At 37.0% G+C, this 21,995-nt stretch overlaps 2 protein-coding genes across 2 annotated transcripts in view; one reads left to right on the plus strand and one right to left on the minus strand.

Moving 5' to 3' along the window:
* Positions 1–8,132: 8,132 nt before the first annotated feature.
* Positions 8,133–13,065, minus strand: LOC125721060 (paired box protein Pax-1-like). Its single transcript, XM_048997006.1, has 5 exons — positions 12,782–13,065; positions 11,708–12,337; positions 10,965–11,098; positions 10,395–10,602; positions 8,133–9,003 (listed from the first exon to the last, which is right to left on the minus strand). The coding sequence occupies exons 1-5, from the start codon at positions 12,783–12,785 to the stop codon at positions 8,912–8,914; spliced, it is 1,068 nt and encodes a 355-aa protein (XP_048852963.1). The 5' UTR covers positions 12,786–13,065; the 3' UTR covers positions 8,133–8,911.
* Positions 13,066–14,640: 1,575 nt separating this feature from the next.
* The window catches only part of LOC125721061 (homeobox protein Nkx-2.2a-like), a 30,557-nt gene continuing 23,202 nt past the window's right edge, over positions 14,641–21,995 (plus strand). The window contains exon 1 of the mRNA XM_048997008.1: positions 14,641–14,739. Coding sequence (XP_048852965.1) covers positions 14,710–14,739 — 30 coding nt within the window. The 5' untranslated portion in view covers positions 14,641–14,709. The remainder of the gene's footprint in view (positions 14,740–21,995) is intronic.

Raw genomic sequence — 21,995 nt, forward strand, 5'->3', positions numbered from 1 at the left:
GCAGCAAACACATTAGAAAATAAGTAAGGAATAATTGACGACGGGCCGTTGAATTATTAGAAAATAATGCAAACCCGAGGTGGTAATGCGGCCACGACGCGAAGCGGAGTGGCCGTTACACCTCGGGTGTGCATTATTTTCTAATAATTCAACGGTCCGGAGTCAATTAATCCACTTATACTATGGTTGCCACACCTCAAGACATCGATCAGATGATATATTTCAAGGGATTCGTCCGTTTTTTCTACTTAAATCGCTATTGTGAGTAGGATTATTTCTTCCGCATCTCATCCAACGACTCTTTTGCTAGTTCCAAAACGTTATTTTCAAGCTGGCAATGGAGGCTTGAGCCGTTGATAGCAGACTAATGCTGTTAATAATGAAGTTATTAGAAAGAGAGCGAGAGAGACAGAGAAAGAGAAACAGAGAGAGAGAGAGCTTGTATGAATTAGGCTACCTCTGTGTGTCCCTCAACAGTGTTCTGAAGCACCGTCTCTAAACTGTAAGCCTGCTTTAAGATGCAGCGCTGTTATTACCTCGCTAGTGAGAAATGTCATGTGTAGCCTTTAAGTTGGTACACTAGGCTAACTAATACTGCTGCAGCCCAGTTGTTGAAAGTTTCATATTCACCGTAAATATTAAAATTTACTTTCGGAACATCTGTCATGTTGTTGTTTTTGTTAGTCCTGTGTGCTGTATAGGTACTGTATGCTAATTTCCGTTATTACAGTTAACTATGCAAAGTGATATGGAACTGTAATGCGGTCAAGAGAGCTGCCTGGAACTACGTTCGCCGTGCGTTTCCCTGAAAATAATTGCACACCTCAGAACGTTCATCAGCCAATCAGATTCAAGCATTCAATGGTCCCGTAGTATAATTATTTATAATGAGTACAAATAATACACAACAGGACAGGGTCGGCATCATGCCCTCCCAGTGCCACCAACTAAGGACACCATATTTGATTTTAATTCAGTTTTATTTTCTAATACATACATTCATCCTAAAACAAGCCGATCTCCTGTTCTTTCCTAGTGGCATGGATACAGGTCTTCTGCTTATCCAATGCTTCGCCACCCCCCATCAACAACTTTGACCCTCGATTGTGGTTGGGTGATATTTCCAATATTTATGGTACATTGATATATTTTCAAAACAGGATATATGATCATGAAATGCCCTTTATATCAATATACTTTTGTTGGGTCTTAAAATTAGGCCCCTATTAAAGATTTTTCATAGAAACCTATAGTATTCCTGCCTGGTTGTAAACAATGCAAGAAGTTAAGAAGTGACGTTGCACAGAATCTCAGAATTTACAGCTAAAATGAAACCAATTCAGTTAGCAGCATCTCACGGGGAAGGTGATGGAGGTGAAAGGTGAGGAGTTGTTGCTTGGTTCATTTCATTTGTAAAACATAAACAAACATGTTGTAAAACAAAGATTTCATACTGTAAAACACTGACAAAAGACTCACAGGCAGAGGTGGATAATTCAGGTTCAGAGAGTAAAAATCCAAATCAAGATTTTGTTTTAACCTGCCTGTTGAAAGAGTAGAGGTTGACCGATTTTTTTCAGGGCCAATACCAATTATTAGTAATGAAGGATACTAATAACTGATATTTGAAACCCATTTATATTTGCAGCAAAAATGAAAATCTTGGTGTTAAAATTTAGAACAACACAAACTCCAACACAAAACATTGTTGAAATGCCTTTAAGTATCCATCCATTTTCCAAACTGCTTATCCTTCTGAGTCATGAGGGGTCTGGAGCCTATCCCGGAAGCAATGGGCACAAGGTGGGGAACAACCCAGGATGGGGGGGCCAGCCCATCGCAGGGCACATTAACACCATCCACACACACATGCACACCTACGGGCAATTTAGCAACTCCAATTAGCCTCAGTATGTCTTTGGACTGTGGGGGGAAACCGGAGTACCCGGAGGAAACCCCACAACGACATGGGGAGAACATGCAAACTCCACACACATGTAGCCAAGTGGAGACTCAAACCTGGGTCCCAGAGGTGTGAGGCCACAGTTCTAATTACTGCACCACCATGCTGCCCCCACCTTTAAGCATATGTTTCATTAATCCTAAGATTGTTTTTGCAACTTCAGCATAGAGGAAACACAGCTCTGCTCACTCACCGGCGCTGCTCCGGTCTGCACATGCATTACTTTCTGCTAGTCTGTATCATAGTAGCATTCAATGATGATAGGTTATTGCTTGTGACTTGTAACCAATTAGGTAGCACTGTGGGATGGACATTACCCTAGACCACAGAGAAGTGACTACAGGCAGAGAGGCAGCTGCATCTGAGCCAATGTAGCACATTTTTCAATTAATTAATTTTATCGGCCATTGGATAAAAAAAAGAACACAATAACGATAATCATAAAAATGCTGATCCGATAATCTGTCGATTACCACTAACCACTAATAAAGAGTCACAGTCACAGGGTACTCAGTTGGTTAGTTGAAACTAAATCTTGGTATAGACTATCCATCACTTTTCATAGATTAAAATATCGTAATTTACAATATTTGTTAATGATTATTAACTTTCCAGTTATTACATTCTGGCGCCGCCACTGCACCTGGGTAGCTGTCAATCCACCTAATGCTGCTAATAATATGTTGTAGCATTAATGGGATATACAGCTATTAGAAACCCATAAGTTAAACAGTTATAAAGAGTGATTCATAATCAGTGCAAAATCAGAACAGAATCAGCGCCCCATTGAGACAGAGAACGCCTCCAACAGCAAATCCCATTCATCCCAGAAGTCACACGCATCATTTACATACCCAATGTGAATGCAAAACAGCAATGGTAGCTGCACTTTCTGCTCATCAGCGCCCCTTTGGAGGGCACAGGCTCATTTGAAAGAACAAATTTAATTGGGTATGCAAACCGATTTTATGCTGCCTTAGACATCTGAATGTAATAATCTTCCAGGGCTGGAAGCAGGCAGTGCAGTTTAGAGTGATCCTGTGGTTGTGTGCACACAGGCTTGTCTCGACACCCCACTGAGCGAAAATCGCTGCTCGTGGGGGATGGGGCCCTGTAATTTGTTAAATGACATGTTTGATTGCAAAAGCTGAATCTTTGGGAAAATGTTTCCTGTTTCTGTGAACGGTAAGTTCTCAAATAGCTTGGGTTAGTAATTTTAAAACAGCTAGCTGAAAGCTTTAAGTTGGCAGCACTCAATGAGGCTCTGAAGAATTCAAGAGGGGAGAAGCAGGTCTGAAAGCAAGAGCCAGAGCAGCTGGAGGGCTCAGGGCTCACGCCGAAGCCTCACGCGTCCGGGCCTCAGACCTGTCGCTGGAGATTAGCATTAGCGTGGGTGTTCTCTGCATGCTTTAGCTTCATCCTGGAAAAAAGTACATCTGTTCATCTTTCATAACCATGTACTCAGCACCGGATAGTGTGGTAGAACCAAATGCTTGAAAAAAACAATCGTTCTTTGGTAAGTCCAATTTTTGCTTAGAGAGAGAGCTTTTACCACGTCAACGATTGCTGTGCTCCATCTGAGAGGCCTGGCTCAGGCCGTTAATCTCATTCTGCTCTTTATTTTTAACGTAGTGGCCATTACTGATGAACATTAAAACTGCTAGCTGACATTAAATACTCCTTTTAACACTGACTTGTGGCCAAGTCGGCACTCTGAGAGACTTTTTAGGAGAGTCCCTTGTTTTTTTTACCAAAAGTGGTTTGGTCGGCTCGGCGGCCCAATTCTGGAGAAGTACACTTATCTGGCTTTGGCTGAGCCGGCTGGGCCATCAAGTGCTCCGCCGTCCCGTGAGAAGACCATTGTGACAGTCATGAAAACCCTTATCTGCTTCCACAGAAGCATGAACAATGTAAACTGGTCCTTGTGTCCGCACTGTTCCGGCTCACTCTTTGAAATGCACACAGAAGACACTGAGAAATCGATCATACTAAAGATAAATGGTTGCACATAATCTATCTTAAGAACACGAAGGCTTCCTCAGGATTTCTGTTTATCTTAATGGACTGGCTTAATTTCCTCTGTTTCAGCTCATGGTTGCCAAGTATTTAATATGGAAGACAGATACTCAGAGTGCTTCAAGTGTCGTTCTTTTATCCTTTTTTATGAAGAGCTGAAGAGGAAAAGGAAGACATTTGTGTGTATTGAATAAGCTTTAGGTAGACAAAAATCATTATCTTCTTGGTATTTTTTAAAATTTGCTTAACCTGTGAATGGTCCCTTCACAAGACTTGGAAACATGAAAGTTGTGTTTTGTCTTCTTTATGATTATTATTCCTTGATTCAGAGTAAGTGAAAAAGTTTACTTGTATGCAATCTCAGTTATGTGACAGTCTGAGGTTTGTCCATAAAAACCTTAAAAACACGAAAAGGCAAATTAGGAATGGCCAACACTATTGCCTTTATTATTAGTGTTGTATGTACTGAAGTTAACATGAAATCAGAATGTAATTTGGGGGGAAAGTTAAAGATAGCCATCCTCTCTATTTGGGGTGAATTCTAAAGAAGACTGGAAGAAGGAGAGGGCTGCTCTGTGTCAGCCTGACATATTTGAGCCAGTTTATAAATCCCCCACTCGGGAAGAAGGAAGCTCATTTGACAATTGAATGATATTAAGAAACACAACATTCTCTTCATTTCACTATGGCATTGGGCATTGATATTATTGCATTGTTTTCATGTTGAGTTATTGTTAGAATCGCAGGCCAGTGCAAACAAATCAAGATAAACATGTTGTTGTAGTTCTGATTGTGCTTTATGTTCATTTTATTAATATGCCATTATTGCAGCTTAATTCTATTAAACTGTAATAAAGTAAAAACAGTAAAGTTATGCTTAAAAAATTACTTTTGAATACATCTGATCCGAAATACTTCCATCCATCCCTCCATTTTCCAAACCGTATCCTACTGGGTCGCAGGGGGCTGATCCGAAATACTTTACGAAATTCTGATGATCGTTATTCTAACCATGTGATCAAATAACCATTCAATCAATGGACAAAGCCCCTAAGCAGATAATCATAGGCCAAGATCCCTCGCAAAGCTTCTATAATCAGGAAATACCCCGTCTGTGCCTAGCTGTCATGTCCCCTTATGTTGGTCTTGTGCTGCCACAAAAAAGGATGCATACAGTCTGTCAACCTACTGTCCCCTTGTAGGAATGCCCGTTATGCATTTACAGTATATACCATTAGCCCTTTGTGGTATCTTTGCTGGGGGTAGCACCTGGTGAGACTCCAGTCACCAGTCACCTGGGGTGAGGGCAGTGGTCATAACTACTATACTTGACCGACAGAGCAAGCCCCCTTAGCAACAGTGCCAGGATTACTACACTGAACATGTTCTAGATTTAGTCTGCACAGCATGTTCTGATTTCGCATGGCATGAGACTAACTATGAAATACTTAAAAGATTACATAAATGATTTTGATATAAAATAAATAATTATAATTTTAAACTCTTAAAAGAGGAAATTAGCCTAAGTTTGAGTTAAGAAATTAGAACACGCGCATGAAAATTGATACATCCAACAAACAAGAGTTGATAGAAATTAACTATGCAATTTTGTTTAATTCAGGTCTATAAATAATCCATGTTTATAGATTATAATGCAGATTTTAAACATATTTCAGACTTTCAGCATGCAATTCAATCTTCCATTGATAGTTACTCTTTTTAATTTTATTAAACCCAGTGTCACGCAAGCCCTTAATATTTGCACCAAATTTTCCAAATATTGATGTGAGCACTTAATTGTAAATAATAATAAGCAAAGCCTACAAAACAGATCAGTCGTGTCAGCTTTTATCATGTACCACTTCAAAATTAATGATGTTTATTAAATGTATTAAATGTGCAAAATCACAGACATAATTTATTAATGCAAAAATATATTCTTATCAGGAAAGAAATGGTTCTTATGTTAGTAAAGTCGCGAAAATGAATGCAAAGGGCAAAGCATGAAATTAAATTGCTTTGATCTTTTGATATTGTTTAGTTACTGTTTCTTTTGAACTTGACTTCTTGAACCATTTCTATACATCCCATAACGTTTTCAACGGGGCATTTGATGTTTTTTTCTGCTTTAATAGTCCAATGTAATTTAGAAGATAATTTCCTCTATAACTCTATAGTCTGTATTATGAAATACGTTATTGCTATTATTATTTGTTTAGAAAATAAAAAAACAATGCAACTGAAAAAATAGGCAAAAAATAGGTGAATTCCAGGTTCTAGTTGTTGTACTAAGTGTCAGTTTGTGTAACATTTTACTGCAAATTTGTCAGTGTGGAGGCATGTTGTATATCATGTCGTGTGCGAAACCGCTTTTGTCGTATAAATATTAAATCAATTATTATTGTTGTTGTTGTTGTTGAGGTTGCTGTTGTTGTTGTGTTGGCCAAACTAGTGTGTAGTGTGCGCTATAGTGTGTTTTGTTATCTACTTCGTGTGGCCTTTGTGTCAGTGTACCCGTACTGCAGGCAAAGGTTCAAATAAAGAACGGCGCAGAAAATAACGAGTGGGTCCGATCAGTCATTTTATGAACGGAGATTACCAACTACTCTAGTTACTACGGGTTTCAGGAAATCGAGTTATTAACGAAAGAACGAAGTACTTAGCGTTACGCTTTCGGGAAACGCACCTTTAGTAAAAAAACTAAAAATAAAACTGTTTGTGTAATTGTGTCTGATGCCCTGCATTTGACAGAAGGTGTTTGTTTTAGACATGGAAACGTAATGTTAATTTTTAGTGCTCAAAATTTAGGTTTTAAGTCAAGGTTTAATGTCGATCTATTTATTTGTTGCCGTTTATCAGCTACGTACAGGGGCGTCAGAAGCATTTTGAATGTGGCGGGGGGGGGGCACACTGGTGTAAAACTAATATTTTATGTTAAATGTCGGGGGTCTGTCATTCTGTCATTCATTCATTAACTTATTAATTTGACAAGTGTCAATAATTACATGCAATGGAGAATCAATCTTTTTAAAGTGGGGAGTGAGGGGGGTCTAGAAGGAGATGATTTATTTTCCCTTGAAAAAAATTACCAAGTCATAATTAACTTCCTGCATTTCTTTATTTACTTTACATCAATAGTATGTATTTTAATGAATAATGTGATGTTACACCATAGCATACTAAATTCATCAGCATGTCCTATTAAGTATTAACTAACAAAAAAACTGGGGGGAGAGCACCGTGTTTCAGCGAAAGTGGAGATGTTACAGTACCTCCCCCCTCCCCTTTGCGACACCCATAATTATATGAAACAATTATCCGTTCTCTTTTTCTTGATATTAAAATATAATTCAGTCATATACAATTGTTAATGGAGTTGGCTAGCATTTTGTAACGTTACTTCATCCGAACGGCCTGCACATGCACAATGAGCCTCGGTGTACACAGTACACAGTAATATATATATATATATATATATATATATATATATATATTACTATATTAATATATATATATACTATTACCACTATTAGGTATATGTTATTATTATTATCGTCATCATTATCCGGTGTTCGGAATTTAGCAATTTAGATAAATACTTCAAACATTGTTCACTGACATAACCAAAGGGTTCGACCTGCAACATCACAAGATCATATGCAAATAAACCTATTTTCTTGCTCCTTGTAATTTTTAGCAGTTGCATTGTTACACAAGCTCACGCACATTAGTCTTTTTTTTCTTGGCATCTCTCCAGATCGTGTTCAGTGATACCATCTTCAGAGGCGCCGAATAGTGCACCGCGTCATTAACTCCAGAAAAGCGTGGTTAGCTCACATTAAGAGACAGAAACACAGATCGGCAGCTTCAACCAAACAGACCTATTATACACACAGCGATTTGAAAAGTTTGTTATTTAGCCGTTGATTACTTGCTTATCACAGGAATCCTCCAGTCATTGATATAATAATTAGGCTCGCGGTCACGGCAACAAAAAATGGATAGGTTCGAGGTTTATTCTAATTTAACAGAGAAAAAAATAAATAGCTTAAATTTACCAAAGCATGTCTGTCCTATACTGAAGTTTTTACAAAGCATTTGAGCTGAAGACTCGCCTGTGCAAGAGGTGGATGACGTTTTAAAAGGAAATCAGTTATGATGGTATTTCTTCGACAGTTTTATTTGTATTTGTAATTATATAAATTGACATATTTACAAACGAATGTATAAAAATATATATAATTAAACCTTTCAGGAATAGTTAACATTCGGAAAGTACAATACATACATTATGTTCACAAGTTTTTCTTGTACTGGCTTCCACACCAGAATGGAACAATGACAGCTATACTAGAATGAGTTATTAAATGTAGGAGGTACACGCGCCATTATTAATCTCGTTGTGGTTAGCAGTCTGACGCAACTTCAGTACCATTTGTAGTTAATTTAATCAAGTGTCATTTTCATACTAGTTCCACATTTTAAGTACAGATAAACTCCCAAAAATCAGTTGGGATCATTTAAACGCATTACACTATATTACAAAGCACGTGGACAGATTGAATTGAGTTGCATGATAAAGCGATTATTAAATATTACTCTGATAAAATCTTTTCATTCACTTGTAGAAATAACTTTTAGAAAACTGAAAATGTGATTAAAAAAGCAACAAGCACCGCCGTACAAGAGAATGTTAAAATGCAAATAAGCAATCATTTTTTCAAACATTTTTCGTAAGACAGCTTCATTTTTTTGCACATGGTTTGGAAAGATAAACAGCTTCTATCCGTCCATTTCTCTCCATTTTCGCTGGTTATTTATAAATATTGTGCTTTTACTTACTGGGTTCTTGAAATGAGTTAAACTAAATCGCAGTTCTGGCGAGATTGTTGTGTTTAAGGCTTTCTTGCTGTATTATGTCCGTTATCTTGGTTATGAAGCCGAGGTAGGAAGGATGATCCCATGAACGCTGTTCAGAGCCTCGTGCTGTTGCTTGCTCAACGGACTGGGTGGTTTTCTGTCTCCTGGAGATAAGCCAGAATTAATGTGCTTTATACGGCAAATAAATACCAATTGCGCCCATTCATCCCAACACTGGGCGCCCATAATCTATTCACCCATTGAAAAGCTGCTGATACGAAGACAACTGCATGCAAAACGAACTGCAACAACACGAGCCTTAGAAACATACTCCAATGACAGATCAGTGATCCAGGTAGGGTCAGGATAAACTAAACTGCGATGGGGATAACGCATCATGTGATACGGCATTTTAAAGCTCCGACTTTTATAAAAGCCTAATTTAGATGTTTTTGTATCCACATTGCCTGCCAACAGCGAGTTCTTTTTTGTTAGTTTGTTTTTAATTTAATGCTACAGTTTGTAGTTGGGAGTTTTCTTTCCTCTTTCACTATGTAGGCTGAAGTATGAAAATACCCATTTTTTCCTTATTATCTATCTAAACTAGATGTATTACAAAGCATGGGTGTGGGGTACCATCATTCTTTAACAGATTATGCAATTAATCACGTTTACTATTTATTTGATAAATAAACCACAATGTCTGATGTTATTAAATGAAGTTTTTCCATCTGTCTTTATCGGGTTTCGTCCCTCTGTGTTCCTGAGTTTAATAACTGAAAATTCAACACGTACTGGAAAGCACATAAGTAGGCCTATTATGTTTAATGGAACTGCAGTTAATTCGTGTGCAAAGTAGGCCTACTATAATTTAATTATAATGAATCCCTGAATTAACATCGTGAAATTTCACAAATTTGCACACTTTAAACTAATGAGATGAAGTGGTCTCTAGTTTTAAAACAGACGTATTAAACACGATTCAGCAGATTATGAGAAGGAAAAATGCTATGAGAAAAACGTAGGCCTAATTCTATATGGTAAATAAACATGTTATTTCTAGCCATAATTTGTTTCGAGCAATTTACTACAGTGCTATTCATACATTCATTATAAAACAAAAGGGATTTATAGAAAAATTAATTGTGAACCTATTCCAAAAACATACCGTCACAATACGCAATAATATGATTGTTTTATTTGTTACCATTTTATTATACTTGTATTTAAATAAGTATAATGGCTCAAACAGTTTTATAAAAGTACAGTTTGACAGAAGATCAAACGTATTTAGGATTTCTCCTGTGATATCTCATCATTTTTATCTTGATAAAACATGGCACTATATAAGCTTCCATGTACAAAGATGTACAAAAATTTCAAGATAATAAAGGTATCAAAGGCATAAATACTTTTGCAAGGAATATTGCGAAAATTTCCATAACACGGCGTCAACTCTCTATGGTTTTCTAATTATGGTTTTCGATATTGCTATAATTAAAATACCGTTTAGTGTTCTGAACAATTTTCAACTGTGAAATAGCATCGAACCTACCATCACGTGACGGATGTTTGAAAGTCATGGCACAGTGAAGTTCTCCTCCGTGTACCGTCATTTCACTGCCTGCGTGGGACAGATTCGTGCTCTGAGGCTGCCAGTGCCCTGGAGCCACGTAGCTACCTGTTGGTCCACCATAAACTCCATATTGGTTTGAAGCAGAATAAGCACAAGCTGGAACATAACTGGAAAGATTTGCCGAAGCCTGGAAGTATAAATTTCACAAGAAATTAATACACAGGAAATAATTTTCGAATAAAATAATTATTCAAAAAGATATGTTCCAAATAAATCGTTTTAGGTATTACGTAAATTTAAAACAATGTAAAATGCGTATATATCGTGGTTTTCATTAAATATGTCCAATTGATTAGTTATCTTTATAATGGATTTTAACATATAAAGGGGAAACATAACTCCTCAAAATACTATATTGAGTTTTTAAATAAGTGCTTAAATGGTAGAAATTTAAGTCGATGGTAAACAATCTTTGAACGGTATTATTTAAAACGTTTCACTCTTGTTTTTGTTTCTACTATGTGCCAAAATACTTTACTCCACGTGTACCTGAGGGTATTTTATGTCTGTATCAATAGCTGATTTGTCAAGGCCGTTGACACAGTGAGCAGAAGGAAACGGCGTTCTGTTTACATTAGCCCAGTCTTCCATTTTGGGTGGATATCCATCTGTTCCGGCAATGGCTGCAGAGAAAAAGCGTTCAAATATAAATTATATGGAAAAGGGACCGCTTCCTTTTTATTGCTCTAATGACCGAGAATAAAACTATACTTAACTACAAATTCGTTTTGAGTTCTAATTAAGAATGATTTTCTTATGATTGTGAAGAGATCTCTGTTGTCAATATAGGCCTATCTAACATTTTACCATATAAGATTCGATATTAAACTACTTTCTGTTAAATATGGGCCCAGTCTAATGTCGCTGGTCTATTCGCGATAATTATCAGAATTAAAACCTTTTACATTCACAGGTTGTGTTTATACATTTATGTTTCAATTTGAGTCAACCAAAGATACACGTAAATTATCTATGGGCATTGCATTTCGATAATAAACACAGTAAATTATTTATTTATATGTTTTTAATTCAAGTAATCAGTTTCAATTCTTCAGATGTTACATATGACGGTAATTCAAAAATTACAAATTGAAATAGCTAAGAACAAGTTAATTTGACTTAATTTTAATATTTTCGGGGGGGGGGGGGGGGGGGTCAAAGACCTTAACCGCAAGTTCAATAGGTGTTGTAAGGAGACACTACATTGAAAATTTGACGAATGCAATACAAACCTGCTGGATCCATGAAGGCCCGAATCCCTAAGATGTTACTGACAGTGTGCACCGAAGGCCAGGCTCTCGAGATACCCACGTGGCCCGGCGTGACAGGTAGTCCTGAAGTACTGCTCATTTTTGTCCCAGTGGGTGACAAAGGACTGGGATACGAGTAGGAGTACATGTGATTATAAGAAAGCGCATGCTGTGTAGGAGAGTGCTTGCTGCTTTCGTGCTGGGTCGGCTGGGAGAGATTTCCAATCTTGTTCCTTAAAATGCGGCTTATTGAGCTTACTGAGGGCACATTGTATTTGTCGCAAACGCCGTCTGCAAGGAGCCTGTCCCTGATCTCCCAAGCGAAGATTCCAGGATCATTTTGTTTGTAATCCCGTATGTTTTTAACCACATTCGGAGTTGTAACCCGGGGTTTGCTCCCTCCAATTGCACCGGGTAAAATGGACCCAGTTTCGTTGTACCTAGCCAGAATCTTGCTCACGCAGCCGTGAGAGACTCGGAGCTGCCTGCTGATGTCACAAGGCCGGATTCCGAGCTGAGCAAGTTCCACGATCCGGATTCGGATGGCGTTTGGTAGCGGTCGTCCGTTCACAAATACGCCACCAAGCTGATTCACTTCTCCGTACGTTTGCTCTGCCAAAAAGCACACATATTATAAAATGCCAACATGAACGTGGCAGTAAATGCTACACACACGTAGGCAATACACAACACCAATAACCTGTAGTGCTCAGCAATAATAATAATGAAAAAACCGAATGCTATCCCTCAACTCAAATAACTGTGCCATACACAAACATTTGTGCATCATAGTTTTTTACATGTGCTAGTAATAAAAAGCTGTAATATTATCAACGGAAAAAAATAAAATCACTACAGCGCACAGCTGTCATTTAGATCAGAACTTCTAACATTTTTTCTCAGGAGAAAACTATGTGAAATAGAATGAACGGGCCAAGCGACTTTAAACGGGCTACTTACAAATGGTTGTTTCTTATGTTATGTCGGCTTGTTAAACACGTTCTGCTTCTATCATCTTCCTGCCAGTGGACCATGCAGAAGTGAGCTAATGCTTACCCATTTGTCCTCTGTCCGAGATGCTTTCTTTCAAACCAATGCCCTTCAATAGCAGAAAATAGCTGCGCCGCCGGTGCGCAATGCAAAATGAAAACCTGGACGTCAAGACTGCCTTCGTGCACCTCGCCCTCACTTCTAAAGTGCCTTGAAATGAACAGTCTTGGACAAAGAGAGTGATGTGATCTTTATCCGAAAAACTCAAATTTGTCTATTCCAGCGGCAGCTTTTTAGTGGGATTAATTTGACTCGCCTCCGCGTCAGTCTGGTTGGTTCCACGGAAACCTCCTGTTTGATTTCATTGGTCCCCTGCACCAAGCATAGGCTGTTCCCCACAAACGCAGTTAGTTCCGGTATGTGCAGTTCAACCTCTTTAAAACGGCCTAAAGTGTTGTTCTCACGGAGTAAGTTAAATAATCACATCGCTTGGTCTGAGTGTGAAACTAATGCTTTAAAAATAGTATCTCATTCAAAAATGTGGCTCAGTGAACGAATGTTTTTATAGAGGAATTATAAAGGCCTCCAGTTAACATATGAATCATAAAGTTATCTAAATACGTCATAAATCATTATTTTTGCTTGAATCCACGTGTTTATATATTTCTATATTGTATATTTGCATGTTTCATAAAATATACTAAACTCTTCACTAAAATAAAAAGACACGGAGAATATAAAACACTTCCATAAACCCAACAGTATTCCATTAATAGCTTTCAATTAAATATTAATAAATTAATACATTTTACATTTTTCGAAAACCCTACATGATGAATTTTGAAGAAAAAAAACATGAGCGTGTGAAAAATTCTTTCGGTCATCATCTGCTCTCTTACAAAACATAGAACTATTTTAATGCAAGCTTTAATTATCTCAGCCGAGATAGTCTGAATTTAACGCGAATTTACCTAGTAACAGAACTATCGCATTCTGTCTGTGAGTTCTTGAAATACTTAAACTCCAAGGACAAACGGCTCCGCTTCTTCAATATTAGAAAAAAATAAAATAAATCTTATTAATACTTTGTAGTGCACTATATGCACTTGACTGCAATTTGGTGTCTGGTGTTTTTACTAATATTTAGGCAAATTTGCCTACTATAGAATATAGTTTAAATTTCAAACATTTTAATTAAGTTACATTAAACGTACAGGTTCACTAAAGATAATGAAAATTTTTTTGTTTTATTTTATTAATTTCTTAAAATGCACTCGACGTTAGATTCGTAACGTTGAACCTTTATTAATCCAGAAGAAGAAAGTTGAAAAGAGAAAAAAAGAGTTGTTTGGTGGGTTTAGATATATTCATTCATTTAAAATTTCAGTGGGGCACCTGCGGTGTACACGGTCAGTGCTGTGTATTTCGAAAAGATATTAATTGATATCTGTCACGTAAAAATCTTAATGGCTGAACCAACAGTAAAAGTTGCTCCATTGTCCCGTTTCTAGCTCGCTCTTTGCGTATATGAGGAAACACCTTCTGGAACCATATGGGATACATAAAGAAGCCATATTGTTGTATTATTGTATTTAGACGCCATCAATAACGTACATTAGTATTTAAACAGGAAGATGGGGTGATGAGTACTAGATTCATTGCCATTTATTTCGTAGGAAACCTAGCGGCATACATCCGTAAACCTATTAATCAGCCTCAACTAATTATGCCGATAAAATGTCGCACTCATCGGCTGCAAGTTTACCAAGTTAAAAAGACTCGCAGTTATTTAAAGCTAAGGTTTCCTGTTCACATGCAAACCTGGTAAACATGCCTCGGTAAAGTGAGTCGCCCCCCTCTGGCATACATGTAAACTACACAAAATATGTGCGTCAGGCTCATTTTGGAGATCGGAGGTCTTCTACCAAGTAAGAAAAACTTTGGTAGAAGACTGTATAATTTCAGGCACATATGCATTATAGTGTGCAATTTCAATGGGGCATAACCATGCACAGAAGTATAAGGTATGGGCATATTTTTTAAATTATAATGTTTAAGCGCTTGATTAGATTAACCAAAATAGGACTTAACTGGTTGTCTTATTTTCAAGATAATTTGTTGCCGTTTAACATAACTTGCTACAAGATTGCCATTGAGTAGAAAATATGTAGGATGATGCATAGTTTCTTATCCTTTTATTTTAAACGTATATGATATTCTACAGACATTCTTTCCACTGGGGTGACAATAGGGTAATATTTTGCAGCCGGGTAGTGGGGGAGCATTATCCGTGCATTATCCGTTCGCGAGCATTATCTGTCAAACATCTCGCAATTGAGTTGGAGATACGCTAGAATTAAATGCTCTGTATTTCGTTTTTATGTTTTGATGAGGGGTGGCAACTGGGCTGCCCACGTATGTAAAACTACAGGCCACTTCTTATATCCGGCCTGATCCCTTCATTATATCTATCGAGTAAATGGTTAGGTAATGCGTCTATAGCTGCAGATCGTTGGCCAAGTGACAAAAGCTGTTTTTTAAGCTGTATTTTAAAATATAATATTAATGTTTATTTAACATTTTAAATACACCCTTGTTTGTCTTTGTCTTTATTGTTTCAATACACAATGATTCTTATATGTTTTCATGTCTAAAACAGGTTTATGGTATAATTACATAAAAGCCTAATACGCAACTGCATTTTAATTGTATTCTATTAATATTTCATATCTTTTTATACAATATTTGCATAAGTCTCTGCTTGTTTTAATAAACGACAAATTAAAACATTATCGTTTTGGGTAGTTACAGTGATCAGGTTTGCCGAATGAGTGTTTCGTTTCAGCATTTGAAATTACTGTAACATATCATTTATGGAGCCGTGAGTATAGATTATAACAATTTTGTGTGAATGTACCAGGTAAATTACAAAGATATCACATAATTGATTTAATACTAAACAATACTACGACGTCAAATCACTACCCAGACTGCAAGAATAGACTCGAATATACCCATACGTCTATATCCCTCACCCTCAAGGTAAAACACGATCTCAGTAAAGCCTGATATATATATATATATATATATATATATATATATATATATATATATATATATATATATATATATATATATATATATATGATATATCAGGTATATAAAGCGATATATATTGTGTGTGTGCGTTATAACCTATAAACAAAAGAGAGCATAAGCAACGCCAGTGGAAAAAAGGTGCATGGTGTGTAATTGTGTGCACCTGCCTGAAGAAAAGGCAACGGAGCCTTAATGTATGTCACGCTTGTTTTACGAGGCGACCGATTTATCTTGTTAGGTGTCACTATTGCCTGGTCCTTAATACCAAAACTAAGCCAATCAATTGCAATAAGAAATCACGCACGTATTCTTGAAATCTAACAGTTTCAATGGAGATTTTAACATGGTGATGAAGAACTCTAATTTATGGTGTAATCATCGATAACATAACACGAAGCTCCAGGTTGCCTGACATATACGTTGTATTAATAATAGTACGTTTTGGAAATATGAATCATTCTCCGGCAAAATCAGAATATCCTCAGCCGACAATTAATATACCATTATAAATATAAAATGATGCGACATGTTAAATATTAATTTAATCTTCCGCATTATACAAAGACGTTAAATCAAAAAAGATTCTAAATTTTTTCATCTTTTAAAAATATTAAACTAAATAGATAGTTAAGAGCTGACCTTATTTTATACATGTGATTTAATGTAATGTATTTTAATTAAAGTTGCAATAGTATTCACAGTTCTTTTGCTTTTTTTTCAAGGGGCAGGAGTGGCCTTACTTTAGAACACGAAATTTCCGAACGTACCTTCTTCTCTATATGTAACCTACATGCAAGGACGCGGATAACAAGGTTAACACAGCGGGAAACTCTAAGATGGATTGTTATATATGTATGTATGTAGGCCTATATAGGCCTATGTTATTTGTGTCATTAGGGATCGCTTCCGGTAGTTCACTTGTGTAAACTATACTTGCAGAATGACAAAAAAATCACTGATGTGACCTTTTCCGAGAGGATATGTATAAAGCGAAAGTGCTATATTTTGCTTTAGTAATCCAATCAAATTATAAGGCATCACTTAGGCCCTACCAGAAATAAAGGGTGTGCATTAAGTATAAGTTAAAAAGTGAATCTTGGGAACTGCATCTGTCTAGATCAACAGCAACCCCTTTCCCTATCATTACATTTTTATCGGCTTTTTTATTTTTTGAAAACTTAGATAAACAAATATGTTTTATCTCCACATTATTCTCTCCGAATCGGGTAATCACTATAAAGTATTTCAGTCGTTTACCGATTACATGACATAAGGAAAGAGAAAAGAAAAATAAATAATTAAATGTTTTTTTTTCATTGAGCTTTGTAGCAGAAAATCCTGTACGAATTATCGCTGACACATACACGCATAGAGAATAATTACATATCTTACTGATGACCATTTAAAACAATTTAAAACTATTCAGAGAAATGTACATATCTGCACGACTGAATTATTATTATTATTATTAATATTATTATTATATGTTCAAAAATAAAGCGAAATCTACACATGTACAGCTTTTCTTTTCTGTATATAATATTACTCAGTCACTAACTATTAAATCTTTTAATCTAACATAAAAAATTGTCCTTTTGGCGACTTAATTTAATAGCAAGACTTCCACCATGCAGTTCTTTTGTACATTTTCTACATTTCTCCAAAACGGTTTATATATTATTTCTCTATATCCTAATAATGTACAATAAAATACACATTATGTATATGTGTATGTGTGTTTCATATATGTGCAGTCGTTTTTAATTTCGTGCTGATGAATGTAAAGGTACATTTGGTAGAAATTTTTTACATTCTATATTACCAGTAGCTCCTTTCGAGGTCACTCTTTAAAACTTCGATTTGAAGAGTGCGTGAAATATAAAAATTAAAAGAATTAACAAAAGACAAAAAAATTTTAAGAAATTAGCGTAAAACAGGTGCATTTCTAGATTTTAAGATGCCGAATTTCGCATTAAATTTTCATCAATTTTGAGTGTAGTTGCCTTATACGGGATTGGTGCAGAGTACTGTTTACTACAACATGCATGGTCGCAGAATTGTCGTGTAAACGGTGTACACTCCAGGACAATCGTAAACAAAGTCGGGATTAAGGCTTGTGCCATCCTTTCCCCCTCAGCTTCACCCTACCACATACATATTTTTGTGATCGGAATTGAAAACTGTGGTTCCAGTATATGTGTGTTAATTCCTAGTATTGAAATATACGCCCACTATATTCCTGCATGGTTGAAACAGTTTTGGTAAGTGCAACTCTGAAGACGTTTTTGTGCAACAGCGAAAATATTTAGCGTTTTGGTTTTAGATATAGGCTAACATGAAATAAGGAGTTCTGTAAGCTTTGACGAACACAAAATCTATTTGAATATTCAACTTCCCAACTATACATTGCACTACACATCGCCTTTTAATAATAATTTTATGATTAATTTCTTGAGCTGTATTCGGACTCTTAAGGAACACGTGGTTAAATCATTTGCATAGCAGTTAAATGTCAGCATCCTTTAAGCGTCAACTCGAAACAATTCGCGAAAATTACTCTATTTTAATAAAATAGAACATGGATTTGAATATAAAGGAGTGATGTTTGATTTTTGGCTTAGGAAAATCAATGTGCTTAGTTGAATTAATATCTTCTAGGTTCAGGTATTAAGGAAATCTTTCTGTTAGACATCTGATAGAATTTAATATTTATTATCCCAGAATTAATTGCATTTACAGGTAGATTTTAATCACCCGCTTTTATTAGTAAAACACTGCCGCACGCGCTTTTGGTGTGGCACATGGGATTAGTACAATGATGCTGAGATGTGGTTTATTACATGGCTCTGTTCTGCCGTTAGCTGCTCATTTGGAAATACATTTTAAGCGTATCTGAGACCTTCTACTAATCACTTTTCCACAGCGACATGAGTAGTAAGGGCACATGACAGAGGACGCCTTAGATGAGGTGAGGGCACACATATGCACTGACACACATACAGAAAGACACTGTGAGTCTATTGAAAAGAACGTTGTTTTCATAGATACATTCTGTTACATGGAGATTAAATACATCCAGTTAATGAATAATTTATGTAGACACAACGGCATTTTTAATGTTGACAATAGTTAATAGTTGACAATAGTTAACGTTGTATATTTTCGTTCATTTGTTCCGTTCATCGTGTGTTCATTTAGGAGTTAAAATAATAAATTGTGACATTTCAATTTTGAAAAAACAACAACGGAGTGATTTTCAGTTTACATCAGATGAGAACTTGACTATTCAGTTTTAATTACAAATACCGATAGTTCATTTACCAAGCACGGATAGTTGGAAAGCGGGGGAACTTTGGAGAAGCGCAGTTCCATGGTTTTGGATTAGCCGTTGTTAAACGCGCGACCTGGCAATAACTTTAACCGCTTAGCAGAACATAATCAGAGTGTTTAATAAATTACACGTGTTGAAAGTGGATTGAAATCGTTCAGACATAGATATGCTTGCAAGCAGGGATGGATTACGGACCGGGCCAGCGGGGCCGCTGCCCAGTGGCCCTTGGGGTGCAGGGGGGCCGTGGGGCCCCTAGCCCAAAATAATTTGCAACGCTTATCAACAATCATTTCTCGTTCTCGTTTATTGTTTGTCTATTTTAGAGGGCCTACATTCTTTGATCCTCTGCCTACAAGGGCCCCTGACCCTATAGGGAGGGCGTTTGGCTGCCAAGGGCCCTTGAATTGTGGTGGTTGTGGTGCTGGTGCTGGTGGTGGTGGTGGTGGTGGGGGGGTCCTCGCGAACGTTTTGCCCAGGGGCCCACATAACCCATTATCCGTCCCTGCTTGCAAGGAGGTCGAAGATGGACAGTCGCAGTTTTTACCATATGAAGGAATCCGCTAGGGCGCCAGAAAATGCATTCCAATAGTTTGGATTAGAGAAACGCGCCCAAGCATTTAAGTAGCTCACAGCTTTAATCTGTAACCTAACCCACAATGACTATCAATAAGACTGATACAGTAACAGGCAGATTTTTCAGATATGGTAAAGAAAGGTCTTTGATTTTTCTGGTACCAGAAGTTATATGGCATGGCAGAATGATCCAGCTCAGTGTTTCTCAATCAAGTCCTCAGGGTCCCCTAGACAGTCCATGTTTTTGCTCTTTCCCATCTGTGAGCTGTGAGGGAGCAAAAATGGGGCCCATCTGTGGGTCCCCGAGGACTAGGTACTGACCTAGCTGGTGAGGGTGACACCCAGTCTGTTTTCTGAGACAACTTTAAAGAGTATAAAATAACACAATTCTCTACCTTTCTGCTTTAGGAGGGGTAACTTTAAATATGCTCACTTCAGTTCAACATCCAATAATTAAAATGATAACCTATTGCATGTCCCTACACTTATCAGTCATCTTATTTACATTGGCTATGAAAAAATGATAGTTAATTGTGTATTTTTTTATTTTTATGTAAGCTGTTTCGCCTTCATTTATCTGTAAGATATTACCGTGCTTACTGGATAATACAGACAATTAAACAAATGGTTTGCAATTTCTTCAGCAGAAGAGGGATTCTACAGGCTATGGTTTTCCTGCTTCCTGGAAACAGTCATCTGGAAGTCAATCTCACAACATTAAATTAGCTAAATTTCAAAAACTGCTGAAAAAAATCAGCAACTCCAGTGCCTATAGAATTCACCAGGGTATCCCTATTATAAGTTGCCTACTCATTTCCTTTTTTTTATTTGGGGAAGTTTGAGCCCTTTCCACAAATACTCGAATACTAATCCCCTATAACAGTAAATTGCTTTATTCACTGGACAAACCGTGCCTTCAGTTCAGCGACATCACTTCCTGCAGCTGCTGACTTACATGCTGCAAGGCCCATCATGTGGGTCCGTTTTGTTGTCCAGCTGATTGCTCAGTTGTCTTTGGATCTATTAAAATTTCAATTAACTACACCATCATTTACAACAAATAATATATTAAGCAAAAATCTTTTTAAATTTTTTTTAATTTTGTGCCCCAACCACCACATAATAGTTAAGAAGTTGGAAAATGGATTAAACTTTGTTCAGTCTGTCACACTGACAGTGTAATGTATGAAGGAGAATAATATTAAATAGGCCTAAATAGGAGTGAAATGTAACTAATATAAAAAAAACTGAAATATAGACCTTCCATTTGAGAAATGAAGCTAACTTCATATATGGGTATAATAAGGCTCAGGTAAGCTATTGTACAGGCAGCCAGCAAGGATTTTCTTGTAGCCCACAACATGCATGCTTCTGAATATTGGCTATTATTATTAGCATATAGCAGGGGTACATTTCAGTCCCTATCCGGACTGAAATGTAATGTACTCTTGACTGCGCAATCCCATTGCGTGTTGAAAATACAAACAAATACTGTATACCCTACATCAACATACACGGCAACTTAGAAAACACAGATTCAGGTATTATGTACATATGTATCCATTGCAGATAATGCTAACTATATGCCACCTAGCATTAACATACTTTCAGATGTACTGTATTAAACCTCTAAATGTTTCACTTAATATGTTCGAAACCTCTTAATTCTTGCAGCTTCTGATACTACAGAATATTTCACAACAAAACATAATTACTGCATAACATAAAATAATATACAAGTCGTATCCAAGGTCCAGCATTCCTGGTGAAACTGCGTAACTATAGACAAGTATCCAGTGCCAAGCAGAGTCTACTCGAGGGGCGTGATCACTGGTAATCGAAAACGGGCACGCAGTGAAATGTACCGAGGGGTCCTCCTCAGCAAAATTTTTAAAGGGTTACTCAGGATGCAGAAATGAGGCACTTTCAATCATTCATGCAAAAGAGGCAGTTACTCAGACACCCCCCTGCACATCCTTGCGCAAAACCCCTCCCCTCCAGAATTAAAATAGCCTCTCAAGTTAAGTGCCCCAGTATTAAGGTGTCTGGTGCTGTAATGCAACTCAGAAGCCTGCAGCTCACCAAGGTGTTTGGTCATATGAATCCTTGTCTTGGTTTTATATGAGTACTGGAGTCATCTCTAAACTTCACATGCATGGTGGCATGTAACGTAGCTATGACTCTGCTAAGGGTCACAAAGAAAGGATTAAAGTAACAAAGTAACACAACGAAAATATTTGTGGAGGTTTCCCCAAAAACAGGGCACGGTTACTTATG

This window comes from Brienomyrus brachyistius, unplaced genomic scaffold, assembly GCF_023856365.1.
Source record: "Brienomyrus brachyistius isolate T26 unplaced genomic scaffold, BBRACH_0.4 scaffold27, whole genome shotgun sequence".
In the NCBI taxonomy this organism is placed as follows: domain Eukaryota; kingdom Metazoa; phylum Chordata; class Actinopteri; order Osteoglossiformes; family Mormyridae; genus Brienomyrus; species Brienomyrus brachyistius.